At 47.8% G+C, this 19,516-nt stretch overlaps 1 protein-coding gene across 4 annotated transcripts in view; it reads left to right on the forward strand.

The window, feature by feature from the left end:
* Nucleotides 1–19,516, forward strand: part of LOC119964510 — a 210,188-nt gene that overhangs the window by 117,632 nt on the left and 73,040 nt on the right. For all 4 annotated transcript variants that reach the window (XM_038794087.1, XM_038794083.1, XM_038794086.1 and 1 more), the window contains 5 exons: nt 615–795; nt 5,701–5,829; nt 9,908–9,975; nt 11,855–11,928; nt 17,334–17,429. In XM_038794087.1, the coding sequence (XP_038650015.1) occupies nt 615–795; nt 5,701–5,829; nt 9,908–9,975; nt 11,855–11,928; nt 17,334–17,429 (548 nt within the window). The remainder of the gene's footprint in view (nt 1–614; nt 796–5,700; nt 5,830–9,907; nt 9,976–11,854; nt 11,929–17,333; nt 17,430–19,516) is intronic.

Here is a 19,516-nt window from a genome sequence, read left to right on the forward strand (position 1 = left end):
AACCTGACTAAAAGGTTTGATGGTGGATAGGCAATGGTTCATATTTAAAGAACGTGTTGAGTTACAACAATTATTCATTCCTGTCGGGCGCAAAAATAAAAGAGGAAAGGTGGTTCAACCATGGCTTACAGAAGAAATTCGGGATAATATTAACTCCAAAGAGGAAACGTATAGAATTGCCAAAAAAATGCAGCAAGCTTGCGGATTGGGAGCATTTAGAATTCAACAAAAGAGGAAAACAAAATTTGAACATGAAGGGAAAATTAGAAAAAAAAGGGATAATTACAGACCAGTTCGTCTGACATTAGTCGTGGGGAAGATGGTCGAGTCTGTTATAAAATAACTGATAACAGAACATTCAGAAAGCACTAATCCGATTGGACAATGTCAGCATGAGTTTATGAATGGAAAATCATGCTTGGCAAATACACCGCATTTTTTGAGGATGTAACTAGTAGAATAGATAAGGGAGAACCAGTGGATGTGAAGTATTTGGACTTTCAGAAGGCTTTCGATAAGGTCCCTCATAAGGGATAGCTTTATCTCTAATTCCAGATTCTCATACAAGGCAATTAGCAATTAATATCTCTGTTTTATTTTCTCAATGCCTTCAGCTATAAATGGTATTGCAATTTCCTGGCCTTGGAGACTGTGCTGCTGTTCGCAGTTGTGCCTGATTTCTATAATTACATTGGGAGGAATTCGAGAGTGAATAATATGCTCACTCTGGCCACGGGAGATTATGACATTGTCACTAAGATTTTGGAAATTCTTCAGGGTAGAAACAGTCAAGAGGTAGGTACTTGGTTTAAGAAACACACGTACTGTTTAGATCACACTTACCAAGGTAATTTTTGAAACCTAAAAATTTGTGGCAACATTAAGGTTTTCCCAACCAGTTACTTCTGTCTTGAATTAATTTCATTTTTAAACTAATTTTTGTCCCTTTCTTCCTATTCCTAATTATACATCTGTGTTAAATTTTTTTCTCTCCAAGTATTTTTCTTTCAGTCCAATGTTTATGCAAGATTCACCTCTGATATACCAGATCGAAGATGTTGGAGGGAAACTAGAGGGCAAAACAATCTTATCTGCTTCCGAACTGTCAGTTGAGAGACTTGGGGCGGGATTCTCCGAACCCCCCGCGGGTCGGAGAATCGCCGGGGAGTGGCGTGAATCCTGCCCAGCCTCGTTGTTCTCTCACTCAAGCGCAACAAGACCAATGAATAGCGGCCAAAAATAGGTGGCAAACAGTTTGCGATGTAACCAACCCGCTCCCATAGGTGAAATCTGGATCTCGCCGTAGCGTGGCAAGAGACCAATTATCACCACTTAAGCTCATTTCCATACAATTATCGAGAGCAAAACCCATATCCAAATGGCTTCCCGTCAATCAACGACCTCCCCAGCAAGTGGTCATGCTGGCGCTGATTAGTACTCCTTTTGAAAACCATGGACCTGGCGGAGGGGCCTCTGTGGGGAGCCGGGGGAGGTGAGAAGCCATTTTTGCTCATAGGCAAAGAACCCAGGGTGCTGGGCCTGCCAGCCCAGTGCTCAGTGGGGGACCCTCGGCTGGGAGTTGGGGACCCTCCGCATGGGTAGGCCGCCATGGGGAGGTGGGGGGGTGCGCAAGGTGGGTAACCGCTCGCGGCATCACCATGCCATCCCCTGGATTGTGTGTGCCCATTCCGGAGGCAATCCCTGTCCCTGCCCATCTGCCCCAATGGCTGCCCATAACCCACACCGTCTGCTGATGCCTCTGGCCGTGCGGCTGAGGCTGTTGCTAATGAGGAATTGACAATCGTGGTTAAGTGAGCATTTCACACAATTCAAGTGGATCCCCGTGGGTGGGTAGGCAATGTAGCATATGGGAGTCATTGCCTAACATCCCAATCACACCTTGATGCCTGGACACTGCTTGAACAATGCTGGAGGCAACACCACACACGCAGCAGCCAACATCCGAACACCCAGGGGATGGGACACAGCTCCGCGGACATGTTCATGGCCGGAGGGTAGACAAACACCACAGCGAAGGGGAGGAGAGCGGGGGGATGCTTGGAAAGATGGGCAATTGGCCCAGGGGTCAGCCCACATTGCGGAAGGAAGTGTCAGGCATCATAATAGCAAAAAGGTGTTTAATGTGATGTACAAACCTCACTCCCGATAAGCTGCCTGCGAGACGTGGCCTCATCAGAGGGGTGGAACCAGGGGAAGCTGGTTGCTCCATGGAGCAGGTCCAGCTTGGCACCCAGCGCCCCATCCTCCTGAACAGTGCCCATAGGGCCCTGGGGTTTGAGGCCCAGCTGCCCCTGCATCATTTGGCTCTGCCAGCCCTGGCGGTTCCCCATGATCTTGCACTAAGGCGTTGTCGCCCTCAGCCATGCCCACCAGCAACTGGGCCAGGCTCTGCAGCACCTCAGCCATGCTCACCAGCGACTGGGCCAGGCTCTGAAGCACCTCAGCCATGCCCACCAGCGACTGGGACAGGCTCTGCAGCACCTCAGCCATGCCCAGCAGCGACTGGGACAGGCTCTGCAGCACCTCAGCCATGCCCAGCAGCGACTGGGACAGGCTCTGCAGCACCTCAGCCATGCCCAGCAGCGACTGGGACAGGCTCTGCAGCACCTCAGCCATGCCCACCAGCGACTGGGCCAGGCTCTGCAGCACCTCAGCCATGCCCACCAGCTACTGGGCCAGGCTCTGCAGCACCTCAGCCATGCCCACCAGCGACTGGGCCAGGCTCTGCAGCACCTCAGCCATGCCCACCAGCGACTGGGACAGGCTCTGCAGCACCTCAGCCATGCCCACCAGCTACTGGGCCAGGCTCTGCAGCACCTCAGCCATGCCCACCAGCGACTGGGACAAGCTCCGCAGCACCTTGCCATGCTCACCAGCGACTGGGACAAGCTCCGCAGCACCTTGCCATGCCCACCAGTGACTGGGCCAGGCTCTGCAGCGCTTCAGCCATGCCCACCAGCGACTGGGACAAGCTCCGCAGCACCTTGGACATTCTATTTTGAGAACAAGACATGTCCTGCCGAACCTCATCAAATTCGGCGTGGTATTAGGTCACATCCGCAAGCAAGTCGGACATTCTGCTGAGCCCCTTGGCCATGGCTGTCACCGACTGAACGATGCCTTGGACACCTTCACTCATGGTGACGATGTCATGCACCAGGCTTTCCACTGCGGTCGCCATCCTTGCAAGGTTGGTCTCAGTGGCACTCATTGCCAGAACTAGCTCTTGCACCTTTAGCCTCTGGGAGTCCTTCAAGCGGCTATGGATCTATTGGAGTGATGCTGACATCTCCCTCTGAAGGTCCAGGTTGGCCTCTATCATCTCCACCATATCATAGAATTTACAGTGCAGAAGCAGGCCATTCAGCCCATCGAGTCTGTACCTGCCCTTGGAAAGAGCTCCCTACCTAGTCCCAAACCTCTACCCTATCCCCGTAATCCAGCAAACCCACCGAACCTTTTTGGACACTAAGGGCAATGTAGCATGGCCAATCTATTTAACCTGCACATGGTTGGACTGTGGGAGGAAACCGGAGCACCCGGAAGAAACCCACGCAGAGACGGGGAAAAGTGCAAACTCCGCACAGACAGTGACCCAAGCCAGGAATCGAACCTGGGACCCTGGAGCTGTGAAGCAACTGTGCTAACCACTGTGCTATGTATCGCTGTGCCACAGGTTCAGCATCAGGCCTTGACCCAGCTGGGTCCTGTGATCCAGCAGCCTCTCGACTGTTGTCTCACCTGGGGGTTCCTGCCTCCACCTGATGTACATCATCAGCGGTTAGGTGCTCACCAGATTGTGCCCCGAAGCCTGTCCACTAACATGCGCTGGTGGAGGGTAGGGATGACAGCTGTTCAGCGACTACAGTTGCATCCTCGGAGCTCCCCTCTGAGGTGTTATCCACAGTCAGAAGAGGGGCCTCCTGTGATGGGCCGGCGCCGTGGCTGGAGGACCCGCGGGAGAATGAACATGTGGTCAGTGGGAGGGATGGGTCAGTCAGTAAGGCAGTCACTGTTCATGTTTGACAGGTCCCCAGGGTGGAGGCCAGTGGTTCCTCAAATCTACGGTGTCCGCCAGCCTCCGCGTGGTTGTCCGAACTATCCTTAGCCACATCAGTCACCTCCAGGGCACACTCCTTGAAGGAGGTGAGGACTCTTATATCCGGCGCCCCTCTGCCAGTCTGGGTCCTATCCCGATGTTTATGAGAGAGCTTTTCCTGAGGAGACACAGAGAGGACATCATCAGCCACACACAGTGGTGGGAAAGGGGGTGTGGAGGAAGGGCTGGGGGTTGCATGGGGGGTGCCCCCATGGGGCATTTGTGTTTATAATAAATTTTACTAGTGTCACAAGTAGGCTTACATTAACACTGCAATGAAGTTATTGTGAAAATCCCCCAGACACCACACCATGGCGCCTGTTTGGGTACACTGTGGGAGAATTCAGAATATCCAATTCACCTAAAAAGCACGTCTTTCTGGGAGGAAACCGGAGCACCTGGAGAAAACCCACGCAGCGTTGTGAGGCATAAGTGCTAACCACTGTGCCGTTACTACTCACTTGTGCTGTTCTGTGTAGGTCATTGACCTTTTTCGGCACTAAAGGCCAGTCCTTCTGTTCATACTCCCCGAGCTGACGCCACCTCATCCCAGGAAGCACTGGCTGTCTTGTGGCTGACTCTCCGGGACCCTGAGGGGAACAGAACATCCGTCCTGGCCTCAACGGCGTCGAGCAGCCTCCACAGGTCAGGCTCTCCAAATCTTGAGGCCAGTCTCCTGGACGCCATTATTGTGAGCTGGCTGGGGTTTCCCGAACAAGTGCAGCTTAAGTGCTGCTCAACCTTGTTAGCGGGTTTTGTGAGGGCCACGAAGAATCCAGCACGAGTCTTCATGATACAAAGAAATAACATTTATTTACAATAACATATATACACACAACAGCAGCAACTTCCCTTGTAGCTCACTCCTCTCTCTCTCTCTCTTGGTTCTAAACTGGCCAGCTCTATTTATGCAGGGAGTCTGCTAATGATTTCTCCGCCCCCCCTCATTGGGGAAGCTCATACTCCCATAGCATTGTGGGATTGTCATTAGTCCCCAGCCAATGGTAAGCAGGCAGGTTATAACAGCGGGGGGCTGGCAAGCGCCTTCCCTGCAAATCAACTGGTGAGCCTTCATTTGCGACGAGAAGCCCGTGAGGCCCCATTAAGTGGGCCAATTAATGTTGGATTGCGTTGTCGGCCTTACTGGGCCGAGCGGCAGGAAGCTCGCGGCAATTTCCGCTTGCTACCACACTTGGAAATTGCGCCTTTAAGTATTGTCACATGTAGCTCATTTGCAACTTGGTCCTGTTCCCTAAGTTTTATACAATTGATTCGTGCCAATTCCTCCTGATCCTCAAAGACATCTCGAGGCAGGCAAAGTGTTTGAAGCAATTACAAAAGATCTTTTCAAATGCAAAGTTCATTTAACAAAAAGAAATTGCTCTCATTTGAAGAGATAGGTCACAATGCTTTTTTTTAATACAGCAAACCTTACTTATTTTTACTATTGGGGGCACTTTAATTCGGGGCTGCTGTTTCAACAATGTGTGCATCCTGATTAATTCCTGCTTAGTGTAGTAGTTAGCTAATTTTCCTGAAACCTTAATCCTTTGGGTATCTCAGTTTGTTTTAATTCCCAGACAGGTGTGGAAAAGGCCTTGCAGCAGGCTTCACAACTAATCATTCAGAAGGTCCACAGATTCTACCATCACAAAATCGCCCACAGTAGCAAATACAAAAGGGAGCACCAGGTTTCTTTTGTGCTGAAGGTCAGTAAGACAGAGTGGTGTGCATGCAAGTAGTGTAGTTATGACATGCCATTGGACAGCACATGTCATAATGGACTGGCGGGAATGCATCCTTGCCTTCCTCAGTCTTTGTGCAATGCTTGTTGGGCCTTGAAGTACAAGACCTATATAATAAATGGCAGCATCAGCTGGCATTGTTTGCTGAAATAACAAAAATCTTTTAGAATATATAAAAAATTCTGCTCAAAAGAAAAATGAAGTATATATATTTTTTGAAAGGAATACCTTTTTCTCAATTCAGTATTGCCTCTTTGTTTTTGTGTTAAGTGCCCATTTACGAAATACAAAATTGCATTTGTTGTTTGTTTGTTTTCCACCTGCAGTCTAGCTTTTACAAATCTATATATCTATACCTCCATTCTTTCTCCAGTCCTTTGAATTTTTTATTGCTTCGGGTTCATTTTCCATCAATGTTCTGTTCTGTACCAAGGCGAATTTGGAACGAGGATGCCAGAAGGCCTCGTCCCATCACCAGCAGCTCCTGCAGACACAAGACAAGATGCATGTTCGCATCGTGGGCCGAGGGAGAGAGTGGGGCTGTGTGATGTTGCGGAGAGGGTGTACGGGTGGTGGTGGTGGTGGTGGTGGAGGAGCAGGGGTGGTGGTGGGTGTGAGGTGGTGTGGATGTGGGGGTGGCGTGGGGATTGTGGTGGGTGTGGGGGTGCTGGTGGATGGGTGGCACATGTGCCATTGGGAACCGCAACTCAGCGGTGTCTCACTTCTTCGCCCAATGCCGACCTCTGCCCCAGCGACCGCCCTTTCTTTGGGCCCACTGACCACGTCTAGTGCCCTCTGCTCTGCTGCAGTGAGGGGCCACAGATCTGGCGGTCCCCCTCCCGTGTTCTCCTGCTCCTGGCGATTGTGCGTGGCCTTCTCCTGGAGGGGGGGAAACAGAAAACAACACTGTTAGACAATCTGAGGCATTCAGACCATGGGGTGGGTGTCTTGCGGCTTCATTGGCATCCTGCCATGGCAGCCAGTATAGGTGCAGGTTGGGGGTTCAGCTGCCCTCCGGGTGAGGGGTGGGGGGGGGAAGAGTTACGGGTGTGTAGGACAGAGTTTGGTAGCAGAGGCATAGTGCTACCTACTCACCCTGAGGAGGTTGTGCAGTTTTTACCTGCACTGCTAGCCGGTCCGGACCACCTCTGCCACCTCGCCACCTGCATCCAGGCCCAGAGAATGGCGGCGTCTGGCAGCCTCCTTCGCATCCAGGCATATAGGGATGCACGCCTCTCCTCCACAGAATCCAGCACAGTCTCCAGTTCCGTGTTGGTGAATTTCAGGGCTGCACGTCTTGCTGCCGTCTAGTTGGCTGGGATGGTGTGTGTGGGAGTATATTGTGTACATGCGCTGCAGCTTGTCAGCCTCCTGAGTGTCAATCCCAGACCCAGCGAATCAGGCACTATTTCATATTGGAATCGATTGTGTTCCCCGTGGCACCGGTACTAGCCCCTCAATTGGTCCAGCTGTCGTATAACACCACGTATCCTGCCCTGGCATCAACACATAGTCTCAGGAAAGGAGAATCCGGCTGTGTGTCTCTTCAGGACATGAACCTGATCATGTCACAGTTTGGGGAGGTTGGGGGTGTGGGGTGGAGGGTGGGGTCGGGGTGTTGGGGGGGGTATCTCAAACTGAAATCTCACTGGCACAAATCCCGTTTTTGGCCGCTCGCGACATTCAGTGGCTATTACGGGATTTGCGTCCATGATCAAATGAATTGCGCCCACTGTCTTTCAGATTCAAGCTTCATCTATCTGACTAGGTGGATGCAGAGTATCCTGTGGCACTATTTTGAAGAAGAGCAGGGGAAATTCGTCCCAGTGTCCTGGCCAGTGTTTATCCCTCAATCAACATTACAAGAAAACATTATCTGGTCATTAACACATTGCTGTTTGTGGGAGTTTGCTGTGTGCAAATTGACTGTTGTGTTTCCCACATTACACTTCAAAAATAATTCATTTGCTGTAAAATACTTTGAAACATCCAGTGATCATGACAAATAAAGTAAAGTCACCATCGTCCCAAATGGCCATCGGCTGCATTCTCCTTTTGAGAATGTATCCTCATCATCATGTGTGGCATTAATGTCAGCCACAGTGTCCCCACAATCTGTTCTTCCCACTTTGGGTTGAACTACTTTTCCTCATGAAGGATTTGATCATCAGGTAGCCTCTGACACCAGCTTTACCACCCACCCTCAGTGTTCCATGGGTGTGATGTCCAGCAAAAGGCTTACCTTTCTGGATCCTGCACAGCTCTACTCCTGGTATCAGTCTATTTGGTCTTCTCCTCCAGCTGTTACAAGACTTTTCATCTTCCAGCCGTCTTATACTAACAGCGTTACAGCTACCATCATGTTTTCTCTCTACAGAAAAGCAAAACTAAACATTTAGCCCTGCTGGTATTGACCACAGGCTGAACTCAATCTCTCAGCCTGTTCGGTTTTCTCAATTAGCTTCTGTTTCCTTAGCAACTGAAGGCACGGGTTCATTTCTCAGAAGTCTGGGGCGGTATTCTCCCCCCCCCCCCCCCCCTCCCCCCCCCCCCATGCAGGGTGGGAGAATCACCGGGCACGGCGCGAGTCGCGCCACGCCGCCCCGACACCCGCACACGATTCTCCCACTCCCCGAAACCTGCGCTGCGAGAATCGTGCTAGGCCGTTCGGAGAATCGCCGCAAACGGCGAGCGGCGATTCTCTGGCCCGGATGGGCCGAGCGGCCGCTCCGACATGACAGGGTCCCGCCGGCGCCGTCCATATCTGGTCGCTGCCGACGGGAACTCTGCGGGAACGCTCGGGGGGAATGCCTGTGGGGGGAGGAGGGGGGGGGGGGGGGGGGGGGGCTCCTTCACCGGAGAGGGGGCCTCCGAAGGGGTCTGGACCGTGATCGGGGCTAACCGATCGGCGGGCCGGTCTCTCTCCCCCCGGGCCTACATTCCGCCGCGGCCGGCCCCTGAACACCCACACCATATTGTGTCGGGACCGGCGCGCGTAAGAAGTTCCCCACACATGCGCAGGATGGCGCAGCCCAACTGCGCATGTGCGGGTTGGCACGGCGCCCATTTGGCGCCGCGCACGGAGGCTGGAGCGGCATGAACCACTCCAGCGCCGTGCTGGCCCCCTATGGGGACCAGAATAGGTCATAGAACATAGAACAGTACAGCACAGAACAGGCCCTTCGGCCCTCGATGTTGTGCCGAGCAAATGATCACCTTACTCAAACCCACGTATCCACCCTATACCCGTAACCCAACAACCCCCCCCCCCCCCCCCCCCCCCCCCCCCCCAATCCTTACTTTTGTTTTAGGACACTACGGGCAATTTAGCATGGCCAATCCACCTAACCCGCACATCTTTGGACTGTCCGGGCCCTGTTCGCACCATCATGAAACGCAACGGCATTCACGACGGCACGGGCACTTGATCTGCGGAGCGGAGAATCGCCCCCTGATGTCACAGCCAGAAAAATTTATTTAAAAACTCCTTTCCTAGAAACATGGACCTCGTCTCTGTTCCAGCTGGGGACACTCCTGAAAAATACGGACTTTGAACCCATTTCATCCCAGTGTAGAAATGCAATTATTTAGGCAACTCCATCCTGACAGGAGAGGGAGTTGTAATCCTGTATTACCCTAAAGGTGGCATTATTGGCATATTGACCTCTGCAATAAAGTCATGTCACATTTTGAATGGAAATTCATGTAATGAACAAATATTGGGCTCAACAGGGCCTATCCTGTTCAATTTCAAGGACACAATATTTTTTCTTTTAAGTCTTAGAAGATTTGAGAAGGATGTGTTGACTATTTGCTGTATGTATACAAAGATGTACACAGATTGGACAGGGTTGATCCTCCTGTCCAACAAAGTAATGAAGATAAAGGAGGGGAACTAGAAAAATAAATTTGAATCTATCCTGATACTCCCCCTGCAAGTGATGCAGTGGCAAAGAGGAATTACAACTATAGTGAGTTTTTGTATAATTCATTTTTTTAAAGGCAATTCTGCACAAAAATATAATTCTTTTCTCTATCATAGGCCAGCAAAATCTTGCCCCATAAGTCAGTTGCAGAACTTTTAAGGTCATGTGAAAATCTACACCAAGGGTGAGTGGCATGATTAATATTTATTGTCAGAAAAATGGTTGTGAAATTTGCTACTTAACTACTTTCTGTATTTGTCCACTTCTGCCGATGTGTTTGTACCTGCTCTTGCAATAATCATATAGTTAAGGGTTGTAAATCTTTGGAATTTTCTACATTAGACCCGTGGATGCTCAGTCATTGAGTCCATTCAAGGGTGAGACTGAGAGTTGTTTGAACTGTGAAGGAATTGAGGGATATGGGGATTAGGTGGGAAAATGGAGTGGAGGTCAACTACCAGCCATGATCTTATTGAATGTTGGAATAGATCTAAAGGGACAAATTACCTACTCCTGGTCTTATTTCTTACATTCTTAAGCACATGGATGGAGCTCAAGTAAATGTGAGGAACTGAGTGACATGCTCTTTCACAGAATCAGAAAAATACAGTGCAGAAGAGGCCCTTCGGCCCATCGAGTCTGCACCGACGCGTGAAAAACACCTGACCTACCTACCAAATCCCATTTGCCAGCACTTGGCCCAAAGCCAGCAGGAACCAGCCGCCACAAATGACGTTAAAAAAAAATCCATTAAACTCCGCCCTTCATGACTGTGATCCTTCATCAGAATGATTTCTGATGACGGGTCACAAACCTGCAACATTAACTTTTTTTTTCCACAGATGCTGCCCAGCCTGCTGAGTTTTTCCAGCATTTTTTGTTTTTATTTCAGATTTCCAACATCTGCAGCATTTTGCTTCCGTGTGGCCTATACTATATTGAGCTAAGTCCATCTTCATACAGTTCGTCAACTGTTGTCTACAACAGCAGGTTGTCCATATTTTAGCACTAAAATGGCACAAGAAATGGAAATCTTGCCCTGATGTGAAGGTTGAGGCACATTGCATGGGGCAAGGCAGAGAGAAGTCTTGCTTTACTCCACTTCACATGGGAGTTTAATGCTAACAATGTGAAAGGAAATCTGAGAACGTTGAATGTTGACAGTGGGTAATAAATTATATTCAGTAAATGTTCCATTCCAGAATGGAAAAGCTTATGAAATTTGGCAAAATTTTAGAAGAATAGAAGAAGGGATGCACAACAATAAAAGATTCCACACATATGCAAGGCCACAGAAACCACAGACTGTCTTGTGGCACAGTGGGTAGTGACCCTGCCTCTAAGCCAGAAGCTCCATGTTCGAGTCCCACCCCAGGCATTGGTGGCCAAGGGAGGTGGATTCATAATGCAACCAAACAGGTTGAGTATCAACATGCAAACCCTTCTGAATGCGCCAATGGCTGGCGGTAAGACCAGGGGAGATCCTGGTCAGCCACACTAGATGTGGAGTGGTGACCCTCAAGCTATAAGCCTCTGGTGACAAGAGTAGTCACTTGTTCCAGGAATAATTAGCTATGGAAATAGATGAAAATTTGCTTAGTGCTCCATTAGGAGCAGGAAGAGAATTGGAATTGCCATTTCTAAAACAACACCGTTTAAATGGTCTTTGATGTTTCAAACTGCCTGGTAACCAAGTTGTTACAGTGCTATCTCAGCCAGCTAGATGGTGGTAGTCGCAAGGCTGAGAGTTCCCTGTAACAGAAAATATTAGTCATTGTGGATTTCAGCAACACAGTCAAGCAATAGACTAACTACCAGGTAAATTACATTCCCATAACCTGGGGACAGGAGAGAAATGGAGGAAAACGCATCCTGACACATTCACCTATTGGAGACTGAGTAAAAAGTAGGAGTGCTGCAAGCATGTCGCCCACAAACCGCCGATGTCACAGGAGAAAATAATTTTCAAATTAGGATTTAAAAAATTATATAATAATTGTACCATTGTTAGTGTGCTAACTATTTTGTCCTGTATCACTCATGCACACTTTTCTTCCCTGCAGTATTCGGAGTTTTCCACACAAAAAAGCATCAATAAACTGTTCTGATGAATCTGAAATGGCTTGTAAGATCCCAGGTATGGAAGGGGGAATTTGGAGTCAGTTTGACATTAGCTTGTAATATGTGGAATTTCACCAGACCAAGCAATCTTGTCGTATGGGTTTATCTAAGTATGTTTAAAATCACACAGACCATGTGCACCCTTGGGAGCTCTTGGGTATATGGGCCGGTTTAGCTCAGTAGACTAGACAGCTGGTTTGTGATGTAGAGCGAGGCCAGCAGTACATGTTAAAGCCGTACCAGCTGAGGTTAAACCTTGGCCCTCACCTGAGGTGTGGCGATCCTCAGGTTAAATCACCACCAGTCAGCTCTCCCCCAAACGGGGAAAGCAGGGACTATGGCGACTTTACCTTACATGATTATACTTCCTGTAGAACCTCATTGCAGCAGCAAGAAGCCCTGGTGTACGTATTGACAAAGAGCTTACCTGTGATAAGGAAGCAGCACTACAAAATCAGTCTAACCTTGAAACCTGGGGCGGGATTCTCCGACCCCCCGCCGGGTGGGAGAATCGCCGGGGGTCGTCGTGAATCCCGCCCCTGTCGTCCTCCCAATTCTCCCCCCCCCCAAAAACCGGCCCGGCGTGAGTCGTGCCGCCCGCCTTGGAGAATGGCGGGGTCCGACGCGACGCAATGGGTGCCATGGCCGCCCGAATTCTCCAGCCCACGAGGAGGAAACCAGAGCACCCGCAGGAAACCCACGCAGACACAGGGAGAACGTGCAGACTCCACACAGACAGTGACCCAAGCCGGGAATCAAACCTGGGACACTGGAGCTGTGAAGCAACAGTGCTACCCACTGTGCTACCGTGCTGCCCACATTACGCACACATTACAAGACACTATGCATCTCACCCATAGAAAATTCTAAGGCATTATCTTACCTTTTACATAGGCTTGTTAAACCCTAAAATAAATGTAATTTAGTGGGGTAACATGCAATCAAAATGGTGATGTGTATATAAGACTAGATTTTCTTTCTCTGAATTGCCCCCATTGAAAAGAGAAAGCATAGGGTAGTGTCCTACTGATGCAATTGTGACGACTGGAAGACTTTAGGAATATTGGATTCTAAGTATTGGGCATTTTAAAGGTTAACGGTCTGGGGTCAGAGAGTGCATGACCGCAGTGGTCATGTTTGTTTAAAACTAATCTGCTTTGCAGGGCCTGGGTGCTTTTAGCATCCAGGAGGTGAAATGAAATGAAATGGAATGAAAATCGCTTATTGTCACAAGTAGGCTTCAAATGAAGTTACTGTGAAAAGCCCCTAGTCATCACATTCCGGCGCCTGTTCGGGGAGGCTGGTACAGGAAATGGACAAAGGAATGTGTTTTTCAGTCTGGACTACTGGACTGTGATTTGACTGGAAAAGTCCCTGGAGAGTTAATATGCTTTTCAGCCTTCAGAAGTAATTTTGTTTTTCAGCTTGGGGAAATGAGGTAATTGCTGGATGGAGCCAAGGAATTCAGAGAGACATTTTGAAAAGCTTGAGAGAGAGAGACATTTTGAAAAGCTTTAGAGAGTTAGTTTTTGGAGGAAGTTTCGGGGACAGGAATTGAATTCTGATCTGCCTGGCTCTGAGGCCACAATTCTCCCACAGTAAGATAGATAAAGAGCTGTGGGCGCGATTCTCCGCACTCACGACGGGGCGGAGAATAGTGGGCGGCGCAAATTTTTACGGCGACGCTGGTCCGACGCCCTCCCGCTATTCTCCCCCCCCCCCCCCCCCACGCCCGCCCCCCGACACGAATCGCTGCTCACTGTTTTTTTACGGCGAGCAGCGATTCTCCCCTGGCATATGGGCTGATTTCCAAGGCCTTTCCGGCCGTTTTCACGATTTTTAATACACCTGCTATACCAGTTCGTGAAAACGGCCGCAAAGTGCCGTTCTGCACAACCATGCCACCAAGGGTGGCATGGGCCCGCGATCGGTGGGCACCGATCGCGGGCAGCGGATCCGATTCCCGCGCACTCTTTCTCCCTCTGGGGCATTACGGACCACGCATGCGCGGGTCTGATGTCATCCGCGCATGCGCGGGTTGGAGTCGTCCAATCCGCGCATGCGCGGCTGACGTCATCATATGCGTCAGCCGTCGCTAACTTTGGCGCGTGGGCTTAGCGAAACTCATTAAGCCCGCGATGCCGGAGTTCACGGGGCCGCGATGCTAGCCCCGACCGGGGAGCAGAATCGGGTCCCGGGAGGGGGCGCGGAGGCTGCCGTGAAACACGGCCGGTTTCGTGGCAGCCTTCACGACTCTCCGCCTTTGCAGAGAATCGCGCCCTGTATGTTTTTCTTTCTTGTTTAATGGGAAATTGAGTAGTAGTGTTTAAGGGGTAATTGTAAGCTGTTCTTTTCAGTTAAAGTTAAAAAGTTTAATACTTTATTTATAATAAAGTTTTGTTTCAAAAATAACCAAACCCTAATTCTTCATGCAGTGAGTCCTGGAGTGAATCATTCTTTTCAAACATTCTTACAAATAAACTAAAATATTGGGATTTCGGTCCAGCATCCTTGCCACTGTTGGAGTCTGGTCTGGGATCATAATGCAATCTTACCCCAGAAAATAGCCATCAAAATTTCACACCCAGCATATTTCTCTTCACTATTACGATCTGACTTGAACCAACAATACTACATATAAAAGGGGATAGGTGGCTGTGGTCAAATTGCCTGTTCAATTTCCCCCAACTAGGGCCTCAACTGGTATTGGGCAACACCACTTTACTTAAATAAAAGCAGCACCACTTTACTTATGTTGGTAGACACAGCACTGCAACATCCCCAGCCCAGATACTTGATAAAGGAGCCCATTGGTGAGGAACTTTCTGAGATGCTTCTGGAGATTTTCTCTATCACTGTTTTTTGATTGTTTGGGGCCAGGAGCTTCTCTGAAGGAATCCCGGGGAAATGTAAATTTTGGAGTGGGTGATTAACTTCCACAACAAGCTATTTTCTATGTTACAAAAGTCAGGAGGGCAAAGAAATGGAAGTGGCTAGCTGAGGAAATGAAGCATCACAGAAGATACTTGATTCAACTGTGTTAATACCACTCCATGTGGTTCTCAAACGTCCTACCTGTGTCATTTTATGAGGTAGTGCATTAGGAAATTATTCACCCCCACCGCCCCATAAACTATTGAAGATTTATGCCTTCCCCTGTCTACAGATTTGCAGCCCATCTCAAAAAGGAACACGGCCTTGTCAGTAGCTGTTAAAGTGATTACAGCACTGAAATGTTATACAAGTGGGTGATTCCAGGCAGCTTTGTGGTAACCACAGTCACATAAATCAATCAACAGTACACCACCGAATCTAAGTGATAGATGTTCTATTCAGGTGGACCTCACACTTTGTCCTTCTCTGTGGACCCTGTCAAGCATCAAGGACAAAAATAAGCTTTCTTCAAGTAGCAGGATTCCCCAAAGACAGGATGCAAGTTCTGGAACTCATGTTGCATTGAATGCCTGAATGGGAACTCGTCAAATCTTATCTTGCAAAAGCGACATCATTCTATTAATGTGTAGCTGGTAACTGCTACCAACCATTTGATTTTGCACATGAATATTTGTTAACCAGGAAGCTGCCATGATACGTTGTTATTCAATAAATGACTCTACCTACCATGATGAACCAGAACACTGATTTGAGTGGGTTGATTGAATAGTGGGCATATCCATTGCACCCCAGGTGGGTGTCACCTATCTCTGGGGTTGTCAATCATTTTGCTTCAGAGGCTCTAATGTAAAAATAAAATCACATACACCCTGTAACATAACACAAGCGATTTTATTGTATAATACTTTGTTGTACAATTTAATATTCTTTATTTTTATTTTACTTACTCAATCTGAAACATGTTGCTGGTGCTGAACAACAATTCTGTCAAGGCATTAAGGTATCTTTAACAAGCACATATCTCATACTCAGTCTTCATCCAGGGTCTGTTCTGCTTTAAGCTCCTAGATTGTTAGCTCAGGATCATAGACTGTCACTGTGAGGGTGCTAAACTGTCAGTGGAGCTGATAATGTGTCCATATTAGCTCTTGCTACTCTTCTTGTCCATTATTAATGAGTCAAGCTAAACGCACCCGCTGACGCTGGGCACTGTCCCCTCGACAACATAGCACTGGAATGTTAACCAAGAGCCTCTGGGGATTTGTAGCTGTTCCCTGTTCCTCACATCCTGTGTTGGGCTGAGGTCGGGACTGAAGTGATAGTCCGCTCTGGAGATGACTAATACCTTGAGAGTGAAAGGTAAAAAAATGTATGCCCCTGGTTATTGTAACCTTTGGCAATCAGTATTAAATTGACTTCAAATTATCTGCACAATGGAGACTGGGCGATCTGCTTGAAATGGTTGCAGGGATCCCTGGTTAAGAGCCTCAACCTTTATCCTCCACAGCTTAATACATGTATAATGAAGCCCTCAAGTCCTCCAGAATCACTATGGAGAAAGCAAATAAATGTTGAAACCCCATTTTGGGTGCTCCGAAAGGTGTGGAGGATCATCAAAGCACAGGCCAGCAAAGGTTTCAAGAACAGTGATTATCTGCTGCATTCTAAACGCTGTACACTTTCCAGATGATGATTAGAAGGAGAATGAGGTGGAAGGTGAAAAAAAAGACTTCATCACCAGATCATGCAAAGGTTGACTAGGAAGATGAAGCAAGGTTTCTGAGAAATCTGTTGCCAGATACTTTAGGAAAGAATGCAGGAAATAATCCACAATGGCTCAGAATAAAGAACAATCATGGCTTTCATATTGGACCATGTGATATTGAAAGAGCCCCATGCAATAAATCTTTGACCCTTTCAGAGATAAGTGTGTTGCTCGCTGTATTAAGAACAAGGAGTCACTTTAGTCATCAGCATAATGCACAATCACACACTTTGGCTGACTATTTCCAGCCTCATTTATTACAGTAAGTCACACAATGCAATGTTTGGGGCTGCTGAATAACGTGGCTATCCCCAGTGTCTAGTTTCTTACTAATATCTGTCCCTAACCTTAGTTCTATGTTGTTCACTTTCCATATCATGAAGGTGACTGGAATGCTTGTGTTAGTGACTCCAATGGTGGAGCTGACACTTGGTGATATTGCTGTCTCTCAATGAACATTGTCCAGTTCTAAATATCTTGTGCTTGCAAAGGAGCATTGGACTCTTGTTCAAAGCTTTGCTGAATTGAAATCAAGTTCAACCACTGACCCCTCACCCCTGCACCAGACCTATCCAGTTTGTAACGAGAATTCTCTTCAAGGAATCTTTGAAGTTTACAATTCTCCAAATTAGACAAGTAATTGAATGGAATCAAAGTGAAATTATACTTGAGATTTGTTTTCATTAAAATGTACTGTATTTGATTAACAACAGTCTGTGATGAAATAGCATTAATTTATTTTCTTTTTATCAAACTTAAAGCTGTAGGAGATTATGTTCTTACAGCGCCACAGGTTATGGGATGCGTTGTCAGTCTCCCAGGTTCATCAGTTGTCGAGATCAAAATAGTTGTTGCAGGTAAGCAACTAATGAAACCTCACTGAGATCAGTATAAAACTATAATTGGATTGAATGGGCTCATCCTTACAGGAGGCTCTGTATGTGGAACTGAGTTGCATTAAATTGTCCTTTCACCTCTGGAATTCCAATTTGAATTAACCCAGACTGAAGGGATAAAGGATTTCTGTCTAGGCTGGCTGTAAGGAAATGACTTTGGATAGTCTTGACCTAATGAGCATTAGTTCACATCATTAAACTGCCTCATTTAGACCCATGCCAGGAAATTTTAAATCATCACCATTGATGAATAAAGAATCATTCCTGTTTCCATAAATTAAGATAATCCAGTTTGACATAATCAGCAAAAGAACCAGAGATTCTTTACACTGCAAGGTTGTTGTGATCTGCAAATTGCTGCCTGCAAGCATGCTGGCAGTAGATGCAACAGTAATTTTGACTATGTGAAAAGAAACAATTTGCAGAACTATGGGGAGAGAGCGGGGCGGGGGGGGGGGGGGGGTTGAGTTAATTGGGTTGATCCTTCAAAGAGCCCAGAGAGGCATGTTGGGCCGAATGGCTTCCTTCAGTCCTGTAAGATTCTACAAAATTGGTTCTCACAGAAACAACTGATCCCAACAGAATTTGACACGACTAACTTTGTGCATTATTTTTGTTGAAAATATCAGGCCATGGTGCCAGTTTTGTCAACAAATGTATTTATCTATAAAACTTAAGTGAGCAAGCTAGCCAGTGTGCGCACACAAGTCAGGAGAGTGTGAAATCTGTCCATTATTCTGGACGAAAGGCAGGACTCACCCTTGTATCATGGTTTTGTAAATCATTGTGTTGTCCTAGGTTGACAATTTAACAAATGGAAGTGAAATCACTGATGCTATGTCAGCAAGTGTGACAGTAATGTTCACACTTAGCAGTAAGGTGGTGACCACAGAATTTACTTTAGACATGTTGATTGAGGAATAAACATTGCTGAGGATACGAGAAGGCTTCCCTTGCTGTTGCACAAATGCACCCATGGGATGGTTGTGGTCGGCACCACTGATGTATATATTGTATATAGAAGATGTTGATATAGGTGCTTTACGGTAAGGCCCCTGTACTACAGGTACGGGGGTAGATCCCTGCCTGCTGGCTCCGCCCAGTAGGCGGAGTATAAATATATGTGCTTCCCGTATAGCAGCCATTTCGCCAGCTGCTGTAGGAGGCCACATAGTACTGTACACACCCCTGTCAGCATCAACGGAGCCGAGGTAGAGATGGTGAGCAGTTTCAAATTCCTAGGGGTGCACATCACCAAAAATCTATCCTGGTCCACTCATGTCGACGCTATCACCAAGAAAGCACAACAGCGCCTTTACTTCCTCAGGAAACTAAGGAAATTTGGCATGTCCACATTAACCCTTACCAACTTTTACAGATGCACTATAGAGAGCATCCTCTCGGGCTGCATCACAGCCTGGTATGGCAACTGCTCGGCCCAGGACCGCAAGGAACTTCAGAGAGTCGTGAATACCGCCCAGTCCATCACACGAACCTGCCTCCCATCCATTGATTCCATCTACACCTCCCGCTGCCGGGGGAAAGCAGGCAGCATAATCAAGGATCCCTCCCACCCGGCTTACTCACTTTTCCAACTTCTTCCATCGGGCAGGAGATTCAGAAGTCTGAGAACACGGACGAACAGACTCAAAAACAGCTTCTTCCCCACTGTCACCAGACTCCTAAATGACTCTTTTATGGACTGTCCTCATTAACACTACACCCTTGTCTGCTTCATCCGATGCCAATGCTTATGTAGTACATTGTATATATTGTGTTGCCCTATTATGTATTCTCATGTATTTTCTTGAATTCTGTTCAATTCCCTTTTCTTCCCATGTACTGAATGATCTGTTGAGCTGCTTGCAGAAAAATACTTTTCACTGTACCTCTGTACACGTGACAATAAACAAATCCAATCCAATCTCAGTGTAATAAAGCCTCGATTACATCCTACTCTCGTCTTTGCATAATTGATAGTGCATCAATTTATTACACTGAGTTTTTCAGAGATGGACCTCCGCATCAAGCCTGATTGCCTGCAGCTG

This window comes from Scyliorhinus canicula, chromosome 4, assembly GCF_902713615.1.
Source record: "Scyliorhinus canicula chromosome 4, sScyCan1.1, whole genome shotgun sequence".
Taxonomy (NCBI): domain Eukaryota; kingdom Metazoa; phylum Chordata; class Chondrichthyes; order Carcharhiniformes; family Scyliorhinidae; genus Scyliorhinus; species Scyliorhinus canicula.